General features: G+C 33.7%; 1 protein-coding gene across 1 annotated transcript in view; it reads left to right on the top strand.

The window, feature by feature from the left end:
• The window catches only part of LRRC7 (leucine rich repeat containing 7), a 307638-nt gene that overhangs the window by 53046 nt on the left and 233342 nt on the right, over nt 1-21250 (top strand). The window contains exons 4-6 of the mRNA XM_037043945.1: nt 3693-3771; nt 13661-13750; nt 17673-17729. Coding sequence (XP_036899840.1) covers nt 3693-3771; nt 13661-13750; nt 17673-17729 — 226 coding nt within the window. The remainder of the gene's footprint in view (nt 1-3692; nt 3772-13660; nt 13751-17672; nt 17730-21250) is intronic.

Raw genomic sequence — 21250 nt, 5'->3', positions numbered from 1 at the left:
TGACATCATTTTAATAGAAGTAACATAATGGAGTAAAGAGGAACAAGAGATACGGTGATAAAAATTTGAATTAAATCCTATTTTATCTATAAACATTTGTTAAGTATTTAAATAAGTCACTTAATTCATGTGAGTGTATCGCTTTTTATCCATAAAATGAAAATAATATTACCCAATGTATCTTCCTCACAGGATTATTAGGAGAATTAAATTATTTTACACACTGACATAAAGAAGTCTAAGTTACCTTTCCTCCTATTAATACATGAATTTTATCTAGTATTTATTAGGTACTAAAATTAGAATCATGCCAAAGATGATACTAAGTGCTTTACATTAATATCATCTAATACTCAGAACAGACCTTCAAATTAGGCAAGTGAGTGACACTCAAATATTATAATGTTTGCCAAAGATAACATGACTAGTTAAGTGATAATACAGGGATTTGGTCACCCATCAACCTGTGCTTTTAACTACTGTGCTATCCTGTCTCTCCAGTTTATATGCATTACAAGTTGAGATTATGCTCTAAGAACTCTTTCTAAATTCTAAGTCCCATGTATTAGTACTTATGGCAGTTCCCTTGGCATATATTTTTCCAAATGTGTTTCAACTTTCATAAGTAAACTAAGTTAGCTATAAGAACCTCAACAAAAAATGTAAAAATATTGGCCCCAGCTGGTGTGGGTCAATGAATTGAGTGTCAGCCTGCAAACCACAGGTTCACCAGTTAAATTCCCAATCAGGGCACATGCCTGGGTGGCAGGCCAGGTGCCCAGTAGGGGGTGCATGAGAGGCAACCGCACACTGATGTTTCTCTTCCTCTCTTTTTCCTTCCCTTCTCCTCTCTCAAAAAATAAACAAATAAGAAATAATAAAAAAAATAAAAAATAAAAGTATTGCTCAATACAAGCTATTTATAACATATAAATATATTTATAAATACTCATATGCATACATATAATATTTTTATAATTTACTCCACATCTGCAAGAACATTTATGTCAGCTGTTATATTCATTAGTTGTTGGGATATTCTTTCAGCACACTGATTTATACTTCTTTGCTGTGTTTTTTTAAGTAGATAAATTTTACAAATTCATACCTCAAGTTAGCTCATTTTGGCTTGATTGTCGGTTCCTTTTTGACTCGCAACCTCTGCATCTATTTATTTCTTATAATTATGGGTAACAATATATGCAGCACTTTCTGCCAATTACTTTACCTGATTAATCTTTTTCAATCCTCACTGCAATTCTCTGATGAAACCATTCATATAATCACCATTTTAAAAAAAACATTTTGTTTATTTATTTTTAGACAGAAGAGTAGGGAGGGAGAGAAACATCAATGTGTGGTTGCCTCTCATGCCTCCCCCATTGGGGATCTGGCCCACAACCCAGGCATGTGCCCTGACTGTGAATCAAATCAGCAGCCCTTTGGTTTGCAGGCTATCCACTGAGCCACACCAGCCAAGGCTTGTCACCACCTTTTAAAGTACAGGACACTGTACTTTTAAAAATGTCCAAGGAAACTAGGACATTGTACACTTACATTAAGGTTACCTAACCCATAGTGATAAAGTTGGGATTCATCCCAATCTAGTCGTCTCTGCTCTGAACTATTTTAAGTTTAAACTATGAACAGCATAATAAACACAATGCAAGTTTAAAAAAATAATGTAGTAGCATTTTCAATACAGCATGGAATTCCATTTCCGTAGAAGACGAGGAGATACAGTCTTAATANGAATCAAATCAGCAGCCCTTTGGTTTGCAGGCTATCCACTGAGCCACACCAGCCAAGGCTTGTCACCATCTTTTAGAGTACAGGACATTGTACTTTTAAAAATGTCCAAGGAAACTAGGACATTGTACACTTACATTAAGGTTACCTAACCCATAGTGATAAAGTTGGGATTCATCCCAATCCAGTCGTCTCTGCTCTGAACTATTTTAAGTTTAAACTATGAACAGCATAATAAACACAATGCAAGTTTAAAAAAATAATGTAGTAGCATTTTCAATACAGCATGGAATTCCATTTCCGTAGAAGACGAGGAGATACAGTCTTAATATCATGTTTTATTTTGCTCTGCTTTTGTACCTTGGTTTACACATAATTTCAGGAAATATCGTTCTAAGGCCATGTGGGCAGAAGGCTTCAGGCACACCAGTGTGCAATGAGCCCAGATTGGAGACTGAAGAGAAAAAGCTTGAAAAAGGGAAGAAGAAGACTCATACCCCAGTTAGTCGCAGAGACCCAAAGGAGATGTGAATACTAAGGGAAAATGTTAGAGACAGTTGAAGGACTAGCTTATTAACTTCTCTGCCATTTGGTTAATGTCTCACTAACAACAAAAGCTCTAGGTGTATGGCTTTCCAAAGAAGAGAATTGTTCTTTCTCATTCAATTCACACATAAGGGAACTCCTAAAATTCCTTGGGTGCTTATTATCAAGGCAAAATACTTTAGCAATAATTTTAGGATGGCATAGTTTCTGACGAACTTTCACAGAGGGAAGAATGGCATGAGAAATGCCCCTACGCTCTCTTTTGTACCCATATTTTATACTGAATAAACGAGGCGCTAACTCGCTGGGCTTCCGGGTCCCGTGGTCCTGGCAGTCTAAGTCAACCGAATCTAGGAAGGGGGGGGGGGTGGTTTTCTTTCTTAATTATTGATCATCAACAACTTGAACTAAATCCTGCCACAAAATGTCTCTCCTCCTTCTGTCAGATACGAGGTTTTGGCAGGACTAGTATTTTATGGAAATTTTTTATATCCTTAATAACCGTTGCAACAATTGAGAGCGGGTAGTATGGCAGGCACGTAGGAATCGCTTCGTGTAGCTGTTTCCTCTTCTAACTCGTGCAGGGGCTACGATACTTGATCTATTTGTGTCCACTGGTTGAAATGTCCTCTGCATCTATTATTTCTGATGCTCATATTTAGGATTAGGCTCTGTGGCTCACTGATTTTCATTAAGAAAAACTTGTGCTTTTCTGTCACATGGCCAACAGCACAGCTGTGCCAGCAGATGAGCAGCTCTCCAAGGGCCAGCGTCTAGGCCGGCTGCCTCGGAGCCCCCGGAGAGAGCCGCGAAGGGCTGCTCGCCCCTCCACCTCCCAGGCAGAGGCAGAGCTGCGCTCTGTGCCAGCAGGGAAAAATCGAAAAGATTTGTTAGAGTCCAATATTAGTTCGGGAGTATCTGTCGGCTTTGTGATTAGTCCTTAGTTATTTTTCAGATGTATATGTTCAATCTCCCCAATCTTATAAAATAAAGGGAGCAAAGATTGTATCTTCTGTTCCCCTATATCTGCTGATTTCTGCTCTCTCCATTAACAGCACTATAATAACTAAATAAGCCCAAACTATTTTTATGTATTTAGATATGTAAAGAGACAACATCTATCTTATGCCAAATATACTATTGTCATCAACTTTACACCCAATTTCCAGTTATTACTATTATAAAATATTTAATGTTCTCTGTTTTAAATGTATATATATATATGATATGTTGCAAATATATACCATTATTATTTTTGCTTAATGATAACACCAATAGTGTTTATACTGTGTATTTAATTAATCATTTTCAATGTTAAAATTACAACTTAGAGAAATCTTACTGGAACATTCTCATGGTATTTTTGTTTGTTGTTTTTTTTGTTTTTTACATTTTAGGTGTTCAAGAATTTCCAGAAAACATAAAGTGCTGTAAGTGTTTAACAATTATTGAAGCCAGTGTCAATCCCATTTCTAAGTGAGTATGAGTGATTTTATTGTATTTATTTTATGTTTCTAATGGAATAATGCACCAAAATAAATAATTCACAGAATAAATTAATTATAAATGCTGTATTTAAAACTCAATTCAATAGAACAATGGGAAAGAAATAAGCAAATCAGAATAGTTCAACAAAAGATGATTAAAAGCATTGCCGAGTAACAGGAAGGCCTCACTGGTGCAAGTTGGCATTACTTGGCAGCAAACTGTGCCATTATGTTTCTGTGGTCCCCAGGCAGCACTCTGTGGAAGAGCACCAGAACTAAGGAAAGACTTATTGGTTATGGTCGATGGGGAAGTAGCATTGAGGATCTATCTGATGGAAGTTCAAGAAAGTGCGAGAGTTTAAGGTACCAATAGGTGTGTGAAAATAGCTAATCATGCTCTTCAAGCTGGAAAAGGAATTAACAATGACCAGGAAAAAAAGATAGTGTCTGTGTACCAGAGATTATAGGAAGAGCAAAAACACAATTCTTTGAGGATAGCAGAATGGAAGAAATGGAGAGGAAACATGCTGTGATCAGACATAGGGTATTTGTGGTTCATGATTTGTTATTAGAGAAATGCCATGGAAAAAGAGACCCAGCAAGTGACCATGTTGGCAAATTAGTTATTTCGTAGTGGTAGAGTATAGTGTGGATCAAATAGGTCAAGAAACCATTAAGTGAATGGAGTGGATGAGCCATGAACCTCAATGTTAAAGTCAGTCAGCAATGGAGGTGAACTTAACATCTAGAAAGGCTTTTGACAGTTGTAGTAATATTTGGAGGAGGATGAAACAAATCAGTGAAATTGGCAGGCAAATAATGAGTGTCATAGTAAGGCTGGCATTTTAATCATACAAAAGCTGAAAGTAGGATCTGAGAAAACTTCCTCAGACTTTTGTCCACATGATGTTGGAGAGACAGAGAAACTGAAGACCACTGGGAAGTCACTTAGTGAAGGAAGTATTTTTAAAAGACCAAAGGAAGTTTATCAAAGGAAATTTTAAGGGAAAATGTTCACAAGTTGAGTTGAGGAGAGGGAGTAATGAGGATACTTTCTCAATGGACCACGAAAAGCGGGTGTAGTTGAGAATAGTAGTAAAATAGAATGTAAAAGGGGATTAAAGTTTAGAGAAAAATCTTTACACCAGTGATTTATTAGAGTTTCCATAGTTTCTCATCTTTCTCAGAAGTTGGTACTATTAGGTTTTTTAATTCTTTTTTGCTATTTAGCCAGTCTAGGAGATGTGGTATCTCATGGTGGTATCTCACAGTAGTTTTAATTTACATTTTTTAATGTCCAAGTAACATCTTTCCATGTACTTATTTACAATCTGTATTACTTCTTAACTAAAAGTTCAAAGTTCAAATCTTTTATATACATTGACTTGTCTTTTTATTATTGATTTATTAGAATTGTTTATATATTCTGGCTAAAAGTCCTTTAACAGATATCTGTTTGCAAACAATTGCTCCTATTCTGTGACTTTGCATTTTTTAGATAGTTTTTAAAAAGAAGTTTTTAATTTTAAAGTCCTAGTTATGCAATTATTAATGACTTATGCTTCTTTCTCTTAGTAATCTTCATATTCATAAATATTTATAAATTCCTATTCATAAATTCCTATTCATATAGATTTTCTCCTGTGTTTTCCTCTGGAACTATTATAGTTTAGGTTTTACACTTAGGTCTGTGATCCATTTGAAGCTGAATTTTATATATGGGGAAAGTGTGAGGGCCCTGTTTTGTTTTTCAGCCTGTTGGTTGGTCTGCATATGATTTCCAGTTGTTCTAATACCATTTGGTGAGAAGATTATCTTTTCTTCATAAAATCACCTGAGTACCTTTTTGTAAATCCACTGATCATATGTGTTTGGTTCCATTTCTCAAATCTCTGTTTTGTACATTGATTTTATTTTATATGCCATCTTCTCACATCAGTTTTATACACTCAGTTACTATAGTGGCATAGTACTTCATACAATCAGGGAATGTGAGTCCTCTGACTTTGTTTCTCTTCACTGAAATATTTGGGATATTCTGTGCCCTTTGCTTTCCATATATATTTTATAATTAGTTTGCCAATGTGTGCAAAAATAAAAAACCTTTCTGGTATTTTGATAGGGATTGCACTGAATTTTTTTAAAATATTTTTATTTAATTATTGTTCAAGTACAGTTTTCCATCCCCCACTTCCATCCCAGCCCATTCCCCCTGTGCTCCCCACCTCCCTCCCATTTTCACCCCCCTTAGTTGTTCTCCATATGTCCTTCATACTAGTTTCTGTGAATCCTTCCCCTTTTCCCCTGAAATTCTCTCCCCTCTCCCCTCTGGTCCCTGTCAGCCTGTTCTGAATTTCAGTGTCTTTGGTCATATTTTGCTTGCTTGTTTGTTTTGTTGTTTAGGTTCCTGTTAAAGGTAAGATCATATGGTATTTGTCTTTCACCGCCGGGCTTATTTCACTCAGCATAATGCTCTCCAGTTCCACCCATGCTGTTGGTCTGAATCTTTAGATCAGCAAGGGCAGGACTGTCTCAGAAATACTGAGTGTGCCCGTGCCTGCGCATAGTTCATCTCCATGCTCATGTAGAGCTTTATTAATATTTTATCAATATTTTATGGATTTCAGCATAGAAATCTGGTATATTTTTATTCCAAATATTTTGTGTTTTTGTGCAAATGATTTTTCCATTATTCAATTGTATATTGCTGGTATATTGTAATACAACCGATTTTTAAAAAATAAGGACTTTATGTCCTGCGTCCTCACTATATTCACTCATTAGTGAATATAGTGATATTTTATAGATTTGGAGTGATTTTCTAGCTAAACTCTCATGTAACCTGTGAATAAAGACAGCTCTATTTTATTCTCTTACATCTGTATGCCTTTTATTTATTTATTTTTCTTGCTTTATTTGTTCTGGCTAAGACCTCCTCTGCAATGTTGAATAGAAGAGGTGAAAAGAGACGTCATTACCTTGTTTGCAGACTTAGGGAGGAAGCCTTCAGACTTCCCCTGGTCTGTGTCACTGTCACCTGTTCTTTCCACACACTGTTCATCAGGGTGAGGAGACTTTCATAACCATCCCTCGCTTCCTTTAAAGCCCTCCTCAGCAGGATCCTCAAAGTTCACATTTTTACTTTTCATTCTTTTCAAGGAAATCTAGGCTTTCTCTGTGATGCTTTTCAACAATTTTTTCAGTCTCCAACCACTGCCTGGTTCCAAAGCCACTCCACATATTAAGGCATTTATGAAGCAGAATCCCAATTCCAGATACCAAAATCTGTGTTAGTTTTCTAATACTGTGTAAGAAATTACCACAAACTTGCTAATTTATTGAGTTTCTGTGAGTCAGAAATCTGGCCATGGTTTAGCTGGGCTCCCTGCTTCGGAGTTTCATCAGGTTGAAATAAAAGCATTAATCAAGCTGTGTTCTTATCAGGAGGCTCAAGTGGAGAACAATTCACTTTCAAACTCACTCAGGCTGTTGGCAGAATTCCTGTACTCGTTACTATGAAGTGAGAACCCCAGCCTTTTGCTGGCTGTCAGCTGGAGGCCACTTTGGAATCCTAGGAGCTGGTACTGCTTCCAGCCATGTGACTCTCTGCACAGTTTATAACATAGCAGCTTGTTTTTCAAGGCCAGCAGCTGAATCGAGTGAGTCTTCTGGTAAGATGAAGTCAAGTAATGTAAAGTTATGGGAGTGACATCTCATCCTATTCACCAAATTCCATTGATCAGAAGAGAGGTACAAGTCCTGCCGTACTCAGAGGGAGGAGATTATACAAGGGCATGAACACCAAGAAATAAAGGTCACAGGGGCTACCTTAGAATCTCTCCACCATGTTTTGATATCTGGTTTACTAAGTCTTTTCATTGTCAGTGGATGTTGAATGATTTCAAAGCTTCTTATTTAAAAAATCTATTGACACAGTGATATGGTTTTTCTTTTTCAATTTAATGATATGTTAAGTTACATTGATTGGTTTTTGAGTGTCAATTTAACTTTGCTTTCCAAGTATAAATTCTACTTGGTCATGAATTCTTACTTTTTTTTATAAATTGATGCCTTTGATTTGCTAATATTTTGTAAAGGATTTTCTCATCTATATTTATGAGACATATCACTTTCACTTTGAATTTCTTTTCTTGTAGGGTGTTTGCCTGATTTTGATATCAGGGCAAAACTGGCCTCGTAGAAATAATTGGGTTATCTTCCTTTCTATTTTTTATAAAAGTTTTATAGAATTAGAATTATTTATTCTTTAAATATTGGTAGAATTTGCCAATGCAGCTATCTGGGCATAAATATTTCTTTATGGAAAAGTTTTTCATTACAAATTTAATTTCCTTAATAGCTGTAAGGCTATTCAAATTACCTATTTGTTTTTCTTGAGTGATCATTTGTATTTTGTGCTTTTCAAGAATTTGTACATTTCATGTAAGTTTTCAAATTTATTGACATCTCATTTTTCATAGCATCTTTTATTAACCCTTTCTTATCTATGGGTCTTCTAGTGGTGTTCTTTTTCATTTCTGGTAATGTGTGTCTCCTTTCTTTTTTTTTTGTCTTTCCTTTTTTAAATTTGTCAGTTGACTAGAGATTTAGCATTTTATTGCTCTTAAAAAAAAAGATTTGGGTTTCCTTGATTATTTTAATCTGCTGCTTTCTGTTCACTTTATTTGACCCAAGTAATGTACAAAGAAGTAAAAAAACTATGGAATATAAAAGTTATAGTTTTGAGTGTTTCATCTCAGCTTTAGCTTTAGATGTGAATTGTATAGGATAATCTGAATTCCTTAACTAAGTCATTGGTAAAAATTACCACGTAAGTGTGAAAATAACAGTTACTCATTAAAAAAAAAACATGGGCCAATATTTATTGAGAGAGAACCTGTTGTGTCTCAGGCTATTAGGTATACTATTTTATTTTCATCTTCACAGCAATCTTTAAAAAATAGGTAATTCTTACCTACATGCTTTTTTACAAGTGCAAATCCATGAAGTTAGTGTTTAAGTCCATAGGTCCCTTTTACTATATTTCACTAATTCTAAAAAAGTATTATCATGTTGATTTAAGCTAATAGATACATTTTTAAATTTTTGAAATATTTATAATGTTCACCAATGAGAAAATTGCAAGTAAATTGTGGTCCATCTACTGACCAGATACAAATATGTAAGGAGAAGCGCATGGCTCTGTTTACCCAGTCATCCCAGTTTACAACCCTTGATGTGGAGTGATTAACAACAGTTCCCTGTTAGCTTTAAAAAAGACCCTAACTTGAATGATAGATCACGTAGTCACTCTGGTTATGCAATTAAATTGAAAGATAATTACAAAGTAAAGGGAAAAATCATGATGCAATTCTTCAGTGATGTTAAAACAATTAATTGGAAATTAGATTAAAAATACATGAAATGGTGACGATGGTTGTGTTAAGGTGGAATTACGAGTAGTATTTTATCTTTATGTTCCAAACCTTCTGTAATAATTGTTATATTAATCTTATAAATTTAAGTTGTATAAATTTTAAGAGTTAGATGTAAAATATCTTTCTAGTTTGGTAGACAACTTTATATTAGTTTCTTAAACATAATATATAAAACCTATAATTGAATGTGGTCTAACCATTGTAGTGGAGTTCAAATGCTTGTAATGTGTTTTAATTTAACTTTTAAAGTAAATGGAATTAGAAAAGAAAATGTTAAAACAAGAATATCTGTAGCTTATCTTAAGTTGCCTATTCCAACAAAAAAATTGGCATTAATAAAAATATTTAAATTAGGGGCATAGTTAAGATTGAAATATCAGAATAAAAACAATACTGTACCATGTAAAGGAAATATCATTGTTCCCATTTACTGAGCTCTTACTGTGGGGCAGGTCATCACTTAATTATTGGAACAACTCTGGAAGTGGATGTTAGCCTCATCATTTTAAAAAGAAAAATCTGAGTCTCACAAGGACTAGCAAAGGTCACAGAGATAATAATTGAAAGAACTGTGATTAAAACCAGGTCTTTTGACATCAATGCTCATGTGCTCAACCACTAAGCCATATGGTGTCTGATTCTATTATCGTTTCTTTGTTGCAGTTTGAATATACTACTTTAAGTTAAGACATTAATAAAATGAAAGTGTTGTCTTAGCAGAGAGTTATTTACATTTATAATGCATGTATTCTTTAAATTTTTTAATATGCCAGGCAAGTGTGAAAAACTGCCAGTTATTCTAAAAGTGTAAGATCATTTCATTGTTGAGAGCCCCTGAACTTGGTGGAAAATGTTGGACTTCACTGAATGGCTTGGAGAAGGGTAAAGGCAACCCATGACTTCCATCTTCATCAAGTTTATTTCTCTTGCTGGGGAATGTCTTTTTCCTTGCTGCTCCTTCAATACTCCTCTGGAAATTGTGATATTAACAAATGGAACCATGTTCTTCATAAGAATCTAACTTCGTACCATAAAATTAGAAATAAATAAAATTGAGTATCTTCTTTAATAGACATATTATCTTTATGTGGTTTTTCAAATAATATGTTTCAATGTTCAAAACTAAATCATTGAGGAGATTATAAAATTCTTTGTCTTCAAGGAATTTATACTTTACTCAGGAATAGAAAACACTCCATACTTGTACAAAGAATAATTGTTGTAAGCATGTTGGTAAATCTATGAATAGAATTTTATGGGGAAAGTAAGGAAGAAGACATTAATCGTGAACCTAAGTGCAAAGTAACCATCCAATAAATTCTTGTTGAAGTGAACTGAAATAAAAAACACACAGGCTGTTAAATAAGACATACTGTATAAATATATTCTTTAACTCTGTATTTAAAAAATAGAACGGTTCAATGTAAAATGTCAACTCATCTTTGTTTATAACCAGGCTGAAAAAAAAAACCTTACTTTGTATTCTGGTTTTTCATGTAATTTATTTTTGGCAGTTCAATTTTGCTGTTGGAATTTGCACAATGTGGTCACCTCTTAAATCTTCAAAGAAATGTCGTATGTAAGAAGCCAGATTTTCTTGCAGCATAAATTGCGCCAAAGAAGCAGCAATTAAGAAATGTATTTTTGATCAAAGAAGTAGTACAATGTAGTACCATTTAGTGCATAGATATGCAGAATAGTAGACTAAGGGAAACTGGATAATTCAAATTGGATCGACACCTCGAAAATTAGTATTTTAAACCCTTTTTACTTATTAATGGTTACAGTGTTAAAGTAAATTATTACATCAAAGGTTGTAACGTTTGTCTCATTTACACGTATTAATCTTCTTTTCTAAAAAGTCATAAATGATTCCTTCCTTTAAATGAGTAATCAAAAAGACATTAAAGGAAGATAGTATTTAAGTGTGGATTGTAATATATTAAACATCTCTACCATTATCATAAAAACTACCATTGTATAAGGATATGAGCTCTAATGTATTACAGCAAAAAAATAGAGAGAGAACTGCAATGATCTCCCATAGATTTTTTTATATTACGAGATAAAGTTCAAACCTTTGAGTCAAATATTTAATACTCTCTAAACCCTGTCTTCTGAAATTCTCAAATCCTAACTTCCTATTCTCTCGTACGTACTTTCTCTAGAGCTCATCTTCTCTTGGTCACCTGTCTCAGGTGACTTCTTACCCCTGCATTATAAAAGCCCTCACTCTTACCAACCTCCTTTGTCTTTCTCTTCTACTTTCATGAATCCTACATCCCCTTTAGGACCGATTTATGAAAACCCTTTATGACACCATATACAAACAATTCAGCTCCAAAATACATACTGGAGTAAGATAGTTGCAACCAAAAAAAATAATTACTGGTAATATGTAATTAGAATCCTAAGAATGTGTAAAAAATTCCTATAAATTATTATAAAAGTATTCATAGTGTTTAGTCTTTTTCCCCCGAAAGCAGATGTTTAGGAGGGAATTCAAGCAGTATATTTATGAGATGGTCTCAGGAAATACTTGTAGAGTGTTGTTATGAAGCTATTTATTAGTATGGATCATTAGACTTTAATCTCTGTGGGCAACTCTGGCAAACAGTGCAAAGCACCAGGGAGGGAGCTGAGCTGGTGATCCACCTGCCAGTCGTTAGTCGAGGGCTGTTCCTGAGGGTCGTTAACCTGTAACCAGGGATGTAACTTAATCTCTTGTATGAAGGGATATATGTTCAAAATATTCACAGAAGTAATGTTTATTAGAGAAAACAAATAAGACAATAGAAACAACTGCAATATTCTCTAGGGGGTGGATAATAAATGAATTGTGATATATTCATATAGTAGAATACTATTTTATGGTGATCAGTCATCTATATTAAAAAGGATGAATTTCACTAATAAAGCCAATTTTTGAAAATGTTAAAAATGGTCATAGTACAATTTAATTCATATAGTGTCTAAAAAACATGCCACTTTTTTTCAAGGATTTAAGGTGGTGCAGTAAAATTTTTTTAAAAGCAGAATAGTAAACATCATTCAAAAATTTGTGGAGTAAATACAAAATGTAGTCAGGGAGGGGCACCCAGAGGGTTTTAAAAGTGCCAGGTTTTTAATTAAATTATATTGTGGGTACATATATATTCTTTTGTAGACATAAAACATTTAACAACCAAAGATTGGGCAGGAAAGATGGAAAACTATGGAGTAAAACTCAGATACAATGTCCCAGGAGCAGGAGAAGCAGAAAAGGGGATACACTAGGAGCCAAAAAGGAGAAAGCAATTAGTGATGGCAACTGTTGCTAGGTAGTGTGGGATGCAAAGTGAAATGAAGTTACTGGAATTGGGACTTAAGAGCTCATTGGAGGCTATGGTGACGGCAGTTTCAGTAACAGAGCTGGGGCATGGGCCAGGAAACAGTGGCTTGAGGGGGAGCAAAAGGCTGTGTGGGTAGGTGGCTGTTTAAATCATCTGGTCAGTAAATGCTAGGGGAGAGCTAGGTCATAATATGAAAGGAGGGCAAATCTGAACACACTGTTTAGAAGTTTGTAAAAGAGCAGAGTCTTGTCTGGACCCATAGATAAAGGCATTCAGATGTTTAAATAGAAATTTAATTATAGAAAAAAAGTCCACTCCCTTCTAGGCAAAAGTGTCATGGAAAATCTTTGAATTAAATCTATTTGGTGAAAAAGATTTAAATATTTCAAATGATTATTTCATGTAACTGGTAAAATTTCCTCAAAGAATGTTTTCTCAATTCTTGTAATGATTCTTAAAGCCTTTAGGATTCTGTCTATTATTGTTTCAATGTTTTTGCTCATTTTCAGTGAATAAGAATTGGACCAACTTGATTATAACAAATATGCATTAAAGAACCTGCTTTAAAGAAATTATCAGCTAAGGGGACAAAATACTCCTTTTTCATATTGGGCAGCCTTAGCCATCATTGTAACAAATTGCAGACAGATTTTAATGATTAACTGAAAGAGTAAGTAGACATCCTTGCCTGACATCCTTGAGACATCCTTGCCTCAATAGATAACCACAATATATGTGACTATCCATTGAGAAAGAATATTAAATTAAAAATTAAAAAGCATTGCATATGACTTGAAATTTCTGATTTAAAAAATCCTGCAAGTGTGCATTAGGCTAGGGCACCAGTGAGTGATGTTGCTGACCTTGGCAGGGACATTAATCTCGGCGTAGTGGAGCAGCATAGAGGTGGGTGAGTGCCATCTATTTTAATAGCAGGCAAAATTTTCAAGCTGTAACAACATGCTCAATAAATTCTCCCATTACTGTAATACCAAAGGAGAGTTGAAACATGCATTGCACTTCTATTTTTTCCCCTTAGAGATATATATTTTTGTTCTGTTTCTATGGCAACATCGATGCAATGACTAAATCTTTAACTTCTTTCTAGACTCCCTGATGGCTTCACACAGCTTCTAAACCTGACCCAGCTTTACCTGAATGACGCCTTTCTTGAATTTCTTCCAGCCAATTTTGGAAGGTAAGAATAAGAAATTTAAATGATTCAATTTTACTTCACTTTAAGTAGGTACTTTTCCAGAGCCAGTAGGTGAATGAAGCTTTAAAAGTAAGCATTGTGATAAACCTCATTATCACTCAGTAAATGAGGCAGTGTTAACTTATGCAACATACTGCAAGAAAATAAAGTAAAATTAGGTCATTAACAATCAAAGTAATGAGTTAAATATTAAAAATATTAAAATATCTGGAAAAATACATGTGATTATTTATGGCTCTTGAGTCAGATGCCCTTATAGCATAGAAATAAAGGAAAATATCATAAATGGGTAAATAGATATGAGTACATCAATACTTCTAAAATAAAATAACATCAGAAAATATTTAACAATTAAGGAAAAATAATAAACTGGGGAAATATTTTCACCATATGTAGGAAACAAATTATATCCTTAAATATATAGAATTCTTACAATTGAGTATGAGGACAAAAATCTCATTAGAAAAAAATGGGCAAAAAAAGGGGCAAATAACACATACAAGTAGTTCATAATAAAGTACAAATTGCCAACGAATGCATGAAAAATGCTTATCCTCACAAAGAGGAAAATAATACAAATTAAAATGAAAATAAAGTGCCTTCATGTTCTAGCACATTACAGAAACTGTGTCTAGCAAATGAGGAAAAAGACAGCCTCATATACTGCTGATGAAATTGCAGAATGATACAAACTCCCTGAAGGGCACAAAGATTTAAAGGTTTTGAAAATGTTTAAAACCATTGCTTCTCTAATTCATTCCTAGAAATGTATCATATCACCATCAAATGCCACACTAGGATTTATGGACAAGGATGTTTATCATTATTTACAATCATGAAAAAAGTGGAAGCGTGCATCCATCTAGCACATTGGTTAAATACATTATGGTACATCCATATCACAATATGTAGAGATTTATAATGTCATATAGAGAAATATGTTTTTAATTCCTATGATAAGTTATGTTTAGGAAAATATTATAACAAAATATATAAATTATGCTCCAAATATGAACATAAATATGTATGAAATAAAAGACTGGTTCCTTCAGAATGATATTAAGGAAATTTTTATTTTCATCATTATATTTATAATATTTTCCATGTGTTCTTCAATAAATTTTTATATTCCTTCAGTTTTTTTAAGATAAAGTTGACATGCAGCACTATATAAGTTTAAGGTGTACAGCACAATCAATGTCTTGTGAAATGTTTACCACAATGTGTTTAGTTAGCAATCATCACTTAATAGTCACAAAGAAAGCTTTTTCCCCAGGAGATGAACTTTCAAGATTAACTCTCTCAGCAACTTTCAAATATACTACACAGCAGTGCTGAATAGTCATCACATTGAGTGTTACATCCCAGTACTTGTTTATTTTATAACTAGAAGGTTGTACCTTCTACCTGCCTGTCAACCAACTTCACCTAATTACCTTCTACTCTGCACCTCTGGTAACCACAAATCTAATCTCTTTTTCTATGAGTTTTTTTTTTTCCATGTGGGAATTTTTTTATTACACATGTAAGTAAAGTCATACCATAATTCTCTGTCCAGCTTATTTTACTTAGCATAATACCCTCAGGGTCCATCCATGTTATCACATGTGACAGTATTTTCTTATTTTTTATTGATGAAGAGTATTTCATTTTATACATTTACATTTTATTTGTCCATTAATTTGTTGGTGGAGACTCAGGTTTTTTCATGTCCTGCTATTGCAAAATCAATATATATATCTTAAAATTTGAGACAATTTATGTTTATTGTCAACTGAATTTTTTTAGTGATCATCTTTGAAAATGTTGAAATAATAAACTGAGTATAACTTGACACCCAACTGTTAGCAGAAGCTAGTGCAGACATGTAGCAGTCCCCAGTTGCATATGGAAAGTGTACCAATATTCCCCGAATCCCCTTACTTTTGCAGATCATGTTACAGCATCATATATTTGGACAGTTGTTCAAATTCACAGATCTTCAAAAGAGCGTTTACCTAGCTTCTAAATGAATTAACACTTCATTCATTCATTCATCTAAATTAACATTGCCTTTCTGGTAGTGACCACAACACTACAAGTGTGCTTTTGATTTATCAGATTAGAAAATGTTTAGCCCTGACTGGTGTGACTCAGTTGGCTGGATGTCACTCTGCAAAGCAAAAAAAGTTGTGGGTTGATTCTTGGTCAGGGCACATGCCTGGGCTACTGGTTTGATCCCCAGTCCATTAATATATAAGAGGCAGTCAATAGGTATTTCTCTCTCACATCAATTTTCTCTCCCTTTCTTTTTCCCTCCCTTCCCCTCCTTCTAAAAATATATAAACAAAATCTTTAAAACTAAAAACTAAATGTTTAATTGCCACCTGAAGACACACTTTTTGTCTTGAATTTATGTCAGTTCTCTTTTAGCAGTCCTAGTATGAGGGAAGAGATTTGGCAAATAGGAAACAATACCAAAACCAAAACCACCTGAAATTACAATTTCATTTTGTTCAGTAAAAATATGCTCTATTCATTATTGTAAACTAAAAAGTTTTTAACCTTCAGCTGGATAGCTTGTCAAAAAGATGCAGAAAATCCCTCAAAACCTGAGATCTGCTGCTCCTAAAAGCCAAAATAAATCACAAAATATTATCAGCCTACCACAATGTTGAAAATCTTTGAAACATGTAAGTGTTTAAGAAATCTCTACTAGCAGTATATCCCATACACTGAATAACTGAATCAGTTTATTTCATATTCATATTAAGAGGTCTAAGATCAAAATTAAATTAGAAACTTGATAGGAATCAAAATAAAAAAAAAAGAGAGACCTAGATGGATATCCAAAAGCACAGTAAATAAGGGCAATTGTAGATGGAATAGTATAAATTGTGAATTATTCCCTAAACACTAAGGATTCAGAGAATCCAATTAATGTATGTTCTAAAGTAGCTTCAACTTAATACATTGTAAAGCTCAGCAATAGAAGTTAGTACAAGAGTGTCCTAGACTATGGACTTTAACAAGTTGTTAAGTGTGAAGTGCATTCCTAACCACAAATGTCATACAGCACCAGAAATTATGAACACCTTATTCTCTTCACAGGATTTCTCCAACTCCAGTACTGTCACCGGAAAGATGATTTTTTAGTGCAGAGCCATGTCAGAAATGTCAAGATTCATCTTTGAGTCAATAAAATGTAGCATATTAGACCACTTTTCCACTGTCCAATTATTAGCAGTAGCAATATATAGCACAAATGAAAACTTATGATGTGCCCAGCACTGTGCTTTGCACATGTGGCATATTTAACACCCAAAACCTATACATTGTGGTACTATTATCACATACTCATTATAGATTAGTTCACTTAAGTTAGGGGGAATTAATTAATTTGCCCAGTGTCTCAGAGATAGAATATGGGAGTCTGGATTTCATCCAGATCTGTCTGACCCTAAAACCCAAGCTCTTAATCACCACTCTATATTATCTGCTTTACAAGTTCATTTACAGTCTTTTGAGGAAAGTATTGCCATGTTCTGGTGAATATAATAGCACTTGGAATTTAGTAGATATTCAATAATCTTTGAATGCATACAATGAAACAGTAGTGAATATATTTTTATAAAACATGAAATGCAGAGGACTGAACCCATTGATACCTTTGAAAAATATTTATTCTTAGGAAATTTTGATTTTACAAATTATTTGTCAAATATGATTCGACAAATGCTGTTTGTTTTGTCTAATGTTGATGTGACTGTATTCACAATCAGTTTGTGAAATTCTTTAAAATCTGTAACCATGGTACGTAATGTTGGCCATAGCTGATAAGACAATATAGTGATTACTGACTATAACATAGTAATATTGTCTGGTAGAAACAATTAAGAAGCAATATTTAAATTTATTTCTACAGACTTGTCAAATTGCGGATCTTGGAGTTAAGAGAAAATCACTTGAAAACGCTACCAAAGTAAGTGACTATGCATTTTCTAAATTCTGAATTGTGATTTTAATAGTAGGGAAAAAATGACTACTATCATTTTGGCTATGCTTTGCCATTTTGATTGAGCAAATTTTTCTATATTTTTTCATAAAGACTGAAAAGTACAGTACACTGAAAGAAATTAATATTAAGTAAAAATGTATCCTGCCTTATAAAATCATAAAATTCTAAGGTAGGAAAAGTTCATTTAAGGTTCATGTCATGTTGAACTTACACACCAGGAAATTACTGCATTAAAACTTAGAAAATTGATATTTTTAGGCTCAAAAACAATCAACAGTTTTAAAAGATCCAACCTAATAAGCTGCTTCATTTTTCAAGTTAATTTATGGGTTGTGATAGTTTTTAGTTTTTAAATCAATGCTATACAAAAATATTACATTTAAAAAATATATTATATTAAAGTTATTAAAATTTTTTCTAGAGATTCTACAATGGTTTGGAGAACATTTATATCTATACATTCTTTCAAACTGTTACTTTTCATTCGTCTTTGTAAAATTTGGTTTCTATAAAAGCAGGACATTTTATGTAAAAGTTAATACCTAAAATTTTATGCAATGTTTAGTTTAATGCAATGCTTTTTTTACCTTGCTTTGAGCTATTCATGTCTATTAAAAGAATTTTGTGTTGTTAGAAAATATTTTCAAAAGTCAAAATTATTCAAAATGGAGGTGTTTTTACTCAAATGGATTAACATGACTTGTATACTTTTCAATTAAAGTACAGAAAGTACCATGTTGCTATTATTACCTTCCTACCGTATAACTGGAAAATATTGAGTACAGTGATTAGTTTTTCAAAAATCAGTGAGACTTAGAAACTTTTCCTCTGCTGAACCAAAACTCAATTATATTTTTTACTTTTTAAATCTTTTTGCTAAGCAAACTGGACTGAATTTTAACAATTTTTAGGCAATATTTTAACAAAATAGCTTCATGTGCATTTTATGTATGCTATTATATATAAAATTTTTGTCAGTTTAATACAAAACTTTCAGCAATGATATGGATTTCATTATATATATGCATAAAGATAAAATATAGATTCATTCCTCCATAAGTAGAAGACAAAGAAAGAACATGAAAAAGAGGAAATATCCCTACATCTGGAGACCCTGAACTTTAAGGAGGCATCTCTAATCCACAGCATTATGCATAGGTCTGATACAAGGCACACTTTCAGGTTGGAGGCACAGAGATGGGAGAATGATGAAGTGTTTGCCTGGTTCAGCATTAATCTCGTGTAAATGTGCTTGTGCCTCCATTTCCATGCACAGTGCTTTAAATGTTACATTTAAAGCAGAATAGAAACATGGCTAAGCAGAAACTAAACCATGGTGAAAAACAGTTGTCCCCAATTTATACACTTAGATCAAGGAGAAAATATCGAGTGTGTGGAGGAGAATCCTTTTCCTTCTGCTCCCAGATAGTGGCTTCGGTGTGAAATATAAAATAAATCTAAGTTGTCATGTTTTTAAATATACGTCTAAAAAAGTAAATTTTAAATATAAGTTAAAGTCTGATCATGTATTGCATGTATGGACTTTATGTCAGATAGCTGTGAGAACAGTTCAGAGTAATGAGTAGTGAGTAATGCTCATGACTGGTGCGTGGCTATTGTGTAGGCTTTGGGATCTTAGTCTAGTATCAAACAATTAAAGTAAGTAAAATAATATACATTCAATTATTTCTGGCCTAAAAAACATTGTAAAGATGTGTAGAAATGGCTCTGACTAGTGTGGCTCAGTGGATTGGCCATGATCTCACAAAGCAAAAAGTCACCTGTTCAATTCCTGGTTAGAGCACACGCCTGGGTTATACGCTAGATCCCCAGCTGTCGACGTGCAAGAGAGAGCTGATCATTGTTTCTCTCATACATCACTGTTTCTCTTCCTCTCTTTCTCCCTCCCTTCCCTCCTCTCGAAAAATAAATAAATGAAATCTTAAAAAACAGATGTGTACGAATGGCACTTGGTCTCCTTGATAGACACTTAATGCATGTATAACTTGTATAGTTGTTACATTTTCACATTTAAACACATTTTCAAAGTTATTTTCAATCTAGTGTGTCCATTTTTTAACTTATAGACAAGATCTAAAGAACCAAAACCTGCATAAAATATGCAGACCTGCATCTTAGTTTTTAGTTTTAGGAAGTCTATAAAATGAGAATTTCAGAAAAAAATTCTGTCTTGAATAAAAGTATACTATGTTTTCAATAAGTATTATGCACAGTACTTTCTGATCACCAATCTGGACCTGTAACTGAGAGATACATGAGAGCTTTCTACTCCTTTTTACTCTACTCCCAACGAAAATTTTTAAAAATGGAGTTTTAGGAAAATCAATTTAGCTTTATAGAAATTACTCCAAGAAAAGAGAGCTCACAATTTCCTCAGGGATACAAATAAAGTGCCAAATCTTCAGTGAGTTCTCAGTGATTTTCTCTTCTTTCTGTCTTCTGTTTTAAAATATATATGCCTGACAATCTCTGCAAGAGGTAAAAGTGTGAAAGAATTATGATATGTCATCCATTCAAATGTGCATCCCTTAAGTAAACTGATAGAGACATTTTGATATCTGTAGATTCTAAAACATATTCTTTCAGTTATTCAGTAGAAGTTAGCATTATCAAATTCTATACTGTTTTTGTGATCATCCTCTAGGTATATCAATGAGTGAGAAAATTAATTTTTTGTATATACACTTGCTTAAAGTAATTGAAACAGTTGTTCTTCATTATGAGTAATAATTGAGGACTTTGAACATCTGAAGAAACTAGATAACCAAAAAGAAAAACCTTTAGATTTCAAGATACAACATTTTTTCATAGCAGAATTATTCTCTCAATTACAGTATGTTTTTTGAGGGCAAGTCAGCAATGAGTTTCTTCTCATTTTGATGCTTTTGCACTAACAATTTCTCTAATTCTCACACCACAAATCATTGCATGGCTAGATCTTCCTTCTTCTTCCAAGGGTGTCCAGCCTGTGGCCCATGGGCTCCATGCAGCCCAGGATGGCCATGAATGAGGCCCAACACAAAATCATAAACTTGCTTAAAATCTTTTTTTTTTGCTTATCAGTTTTTGTCAGTGTTTCTGGGAACACTTAATGTGTGGTCCCAGGTAACTCTTCTTCTTCCAGCATGGCCCAGAGACACCAAAAACCTGGACACCTTTTCAGATGTTGCCGCCCCAGAGGCTTTCCCTGATTACATCCTGTAAGGTTGTCCCCTTTGAGGTTTTATACCATCTCACTCTCGCATTTGATTTCCTTCATAGCATTTATGGTTCTCTGCATTATTTTTACTCTATTTACCTGGAGATGATCTTTTCAGGAGCACCTAAGTTCCATTAAGGAGGTGGTTTTCTTTTTTCTTTAATGTCACTAATAAATCTCCAGAGCCTGCAGCAGTGCCTGGGCCATTGCGAGCACTCAACTCAATAAATAAATAAAAAATGCACTCAACTTGCCCTGGCTGGTG

Source organism: Sturnira hondurensis, unplaced genomic scaffold (genome assembly GCF_014824575.4).
Source record: "Sturnira hondurensis isolate 20B ecotype Veracruz unplaced genomic scaffold, ASM1482457v3 Scaffold0000648, whole genome shotgun sequence".
In the NCBI taxonomy this organism is placed as follows: Eukaryota; Metazoa; Chordata; class Mammalia; order Chiroptera; family Phyllostomidae; genus Sturnira; species Sturnira hondurensis.
The sequence above is the reverse complement of the archived record's forward strand: the minus strand, read 5'-3'. Positions and strand labels throughout refer to the sequence as shown.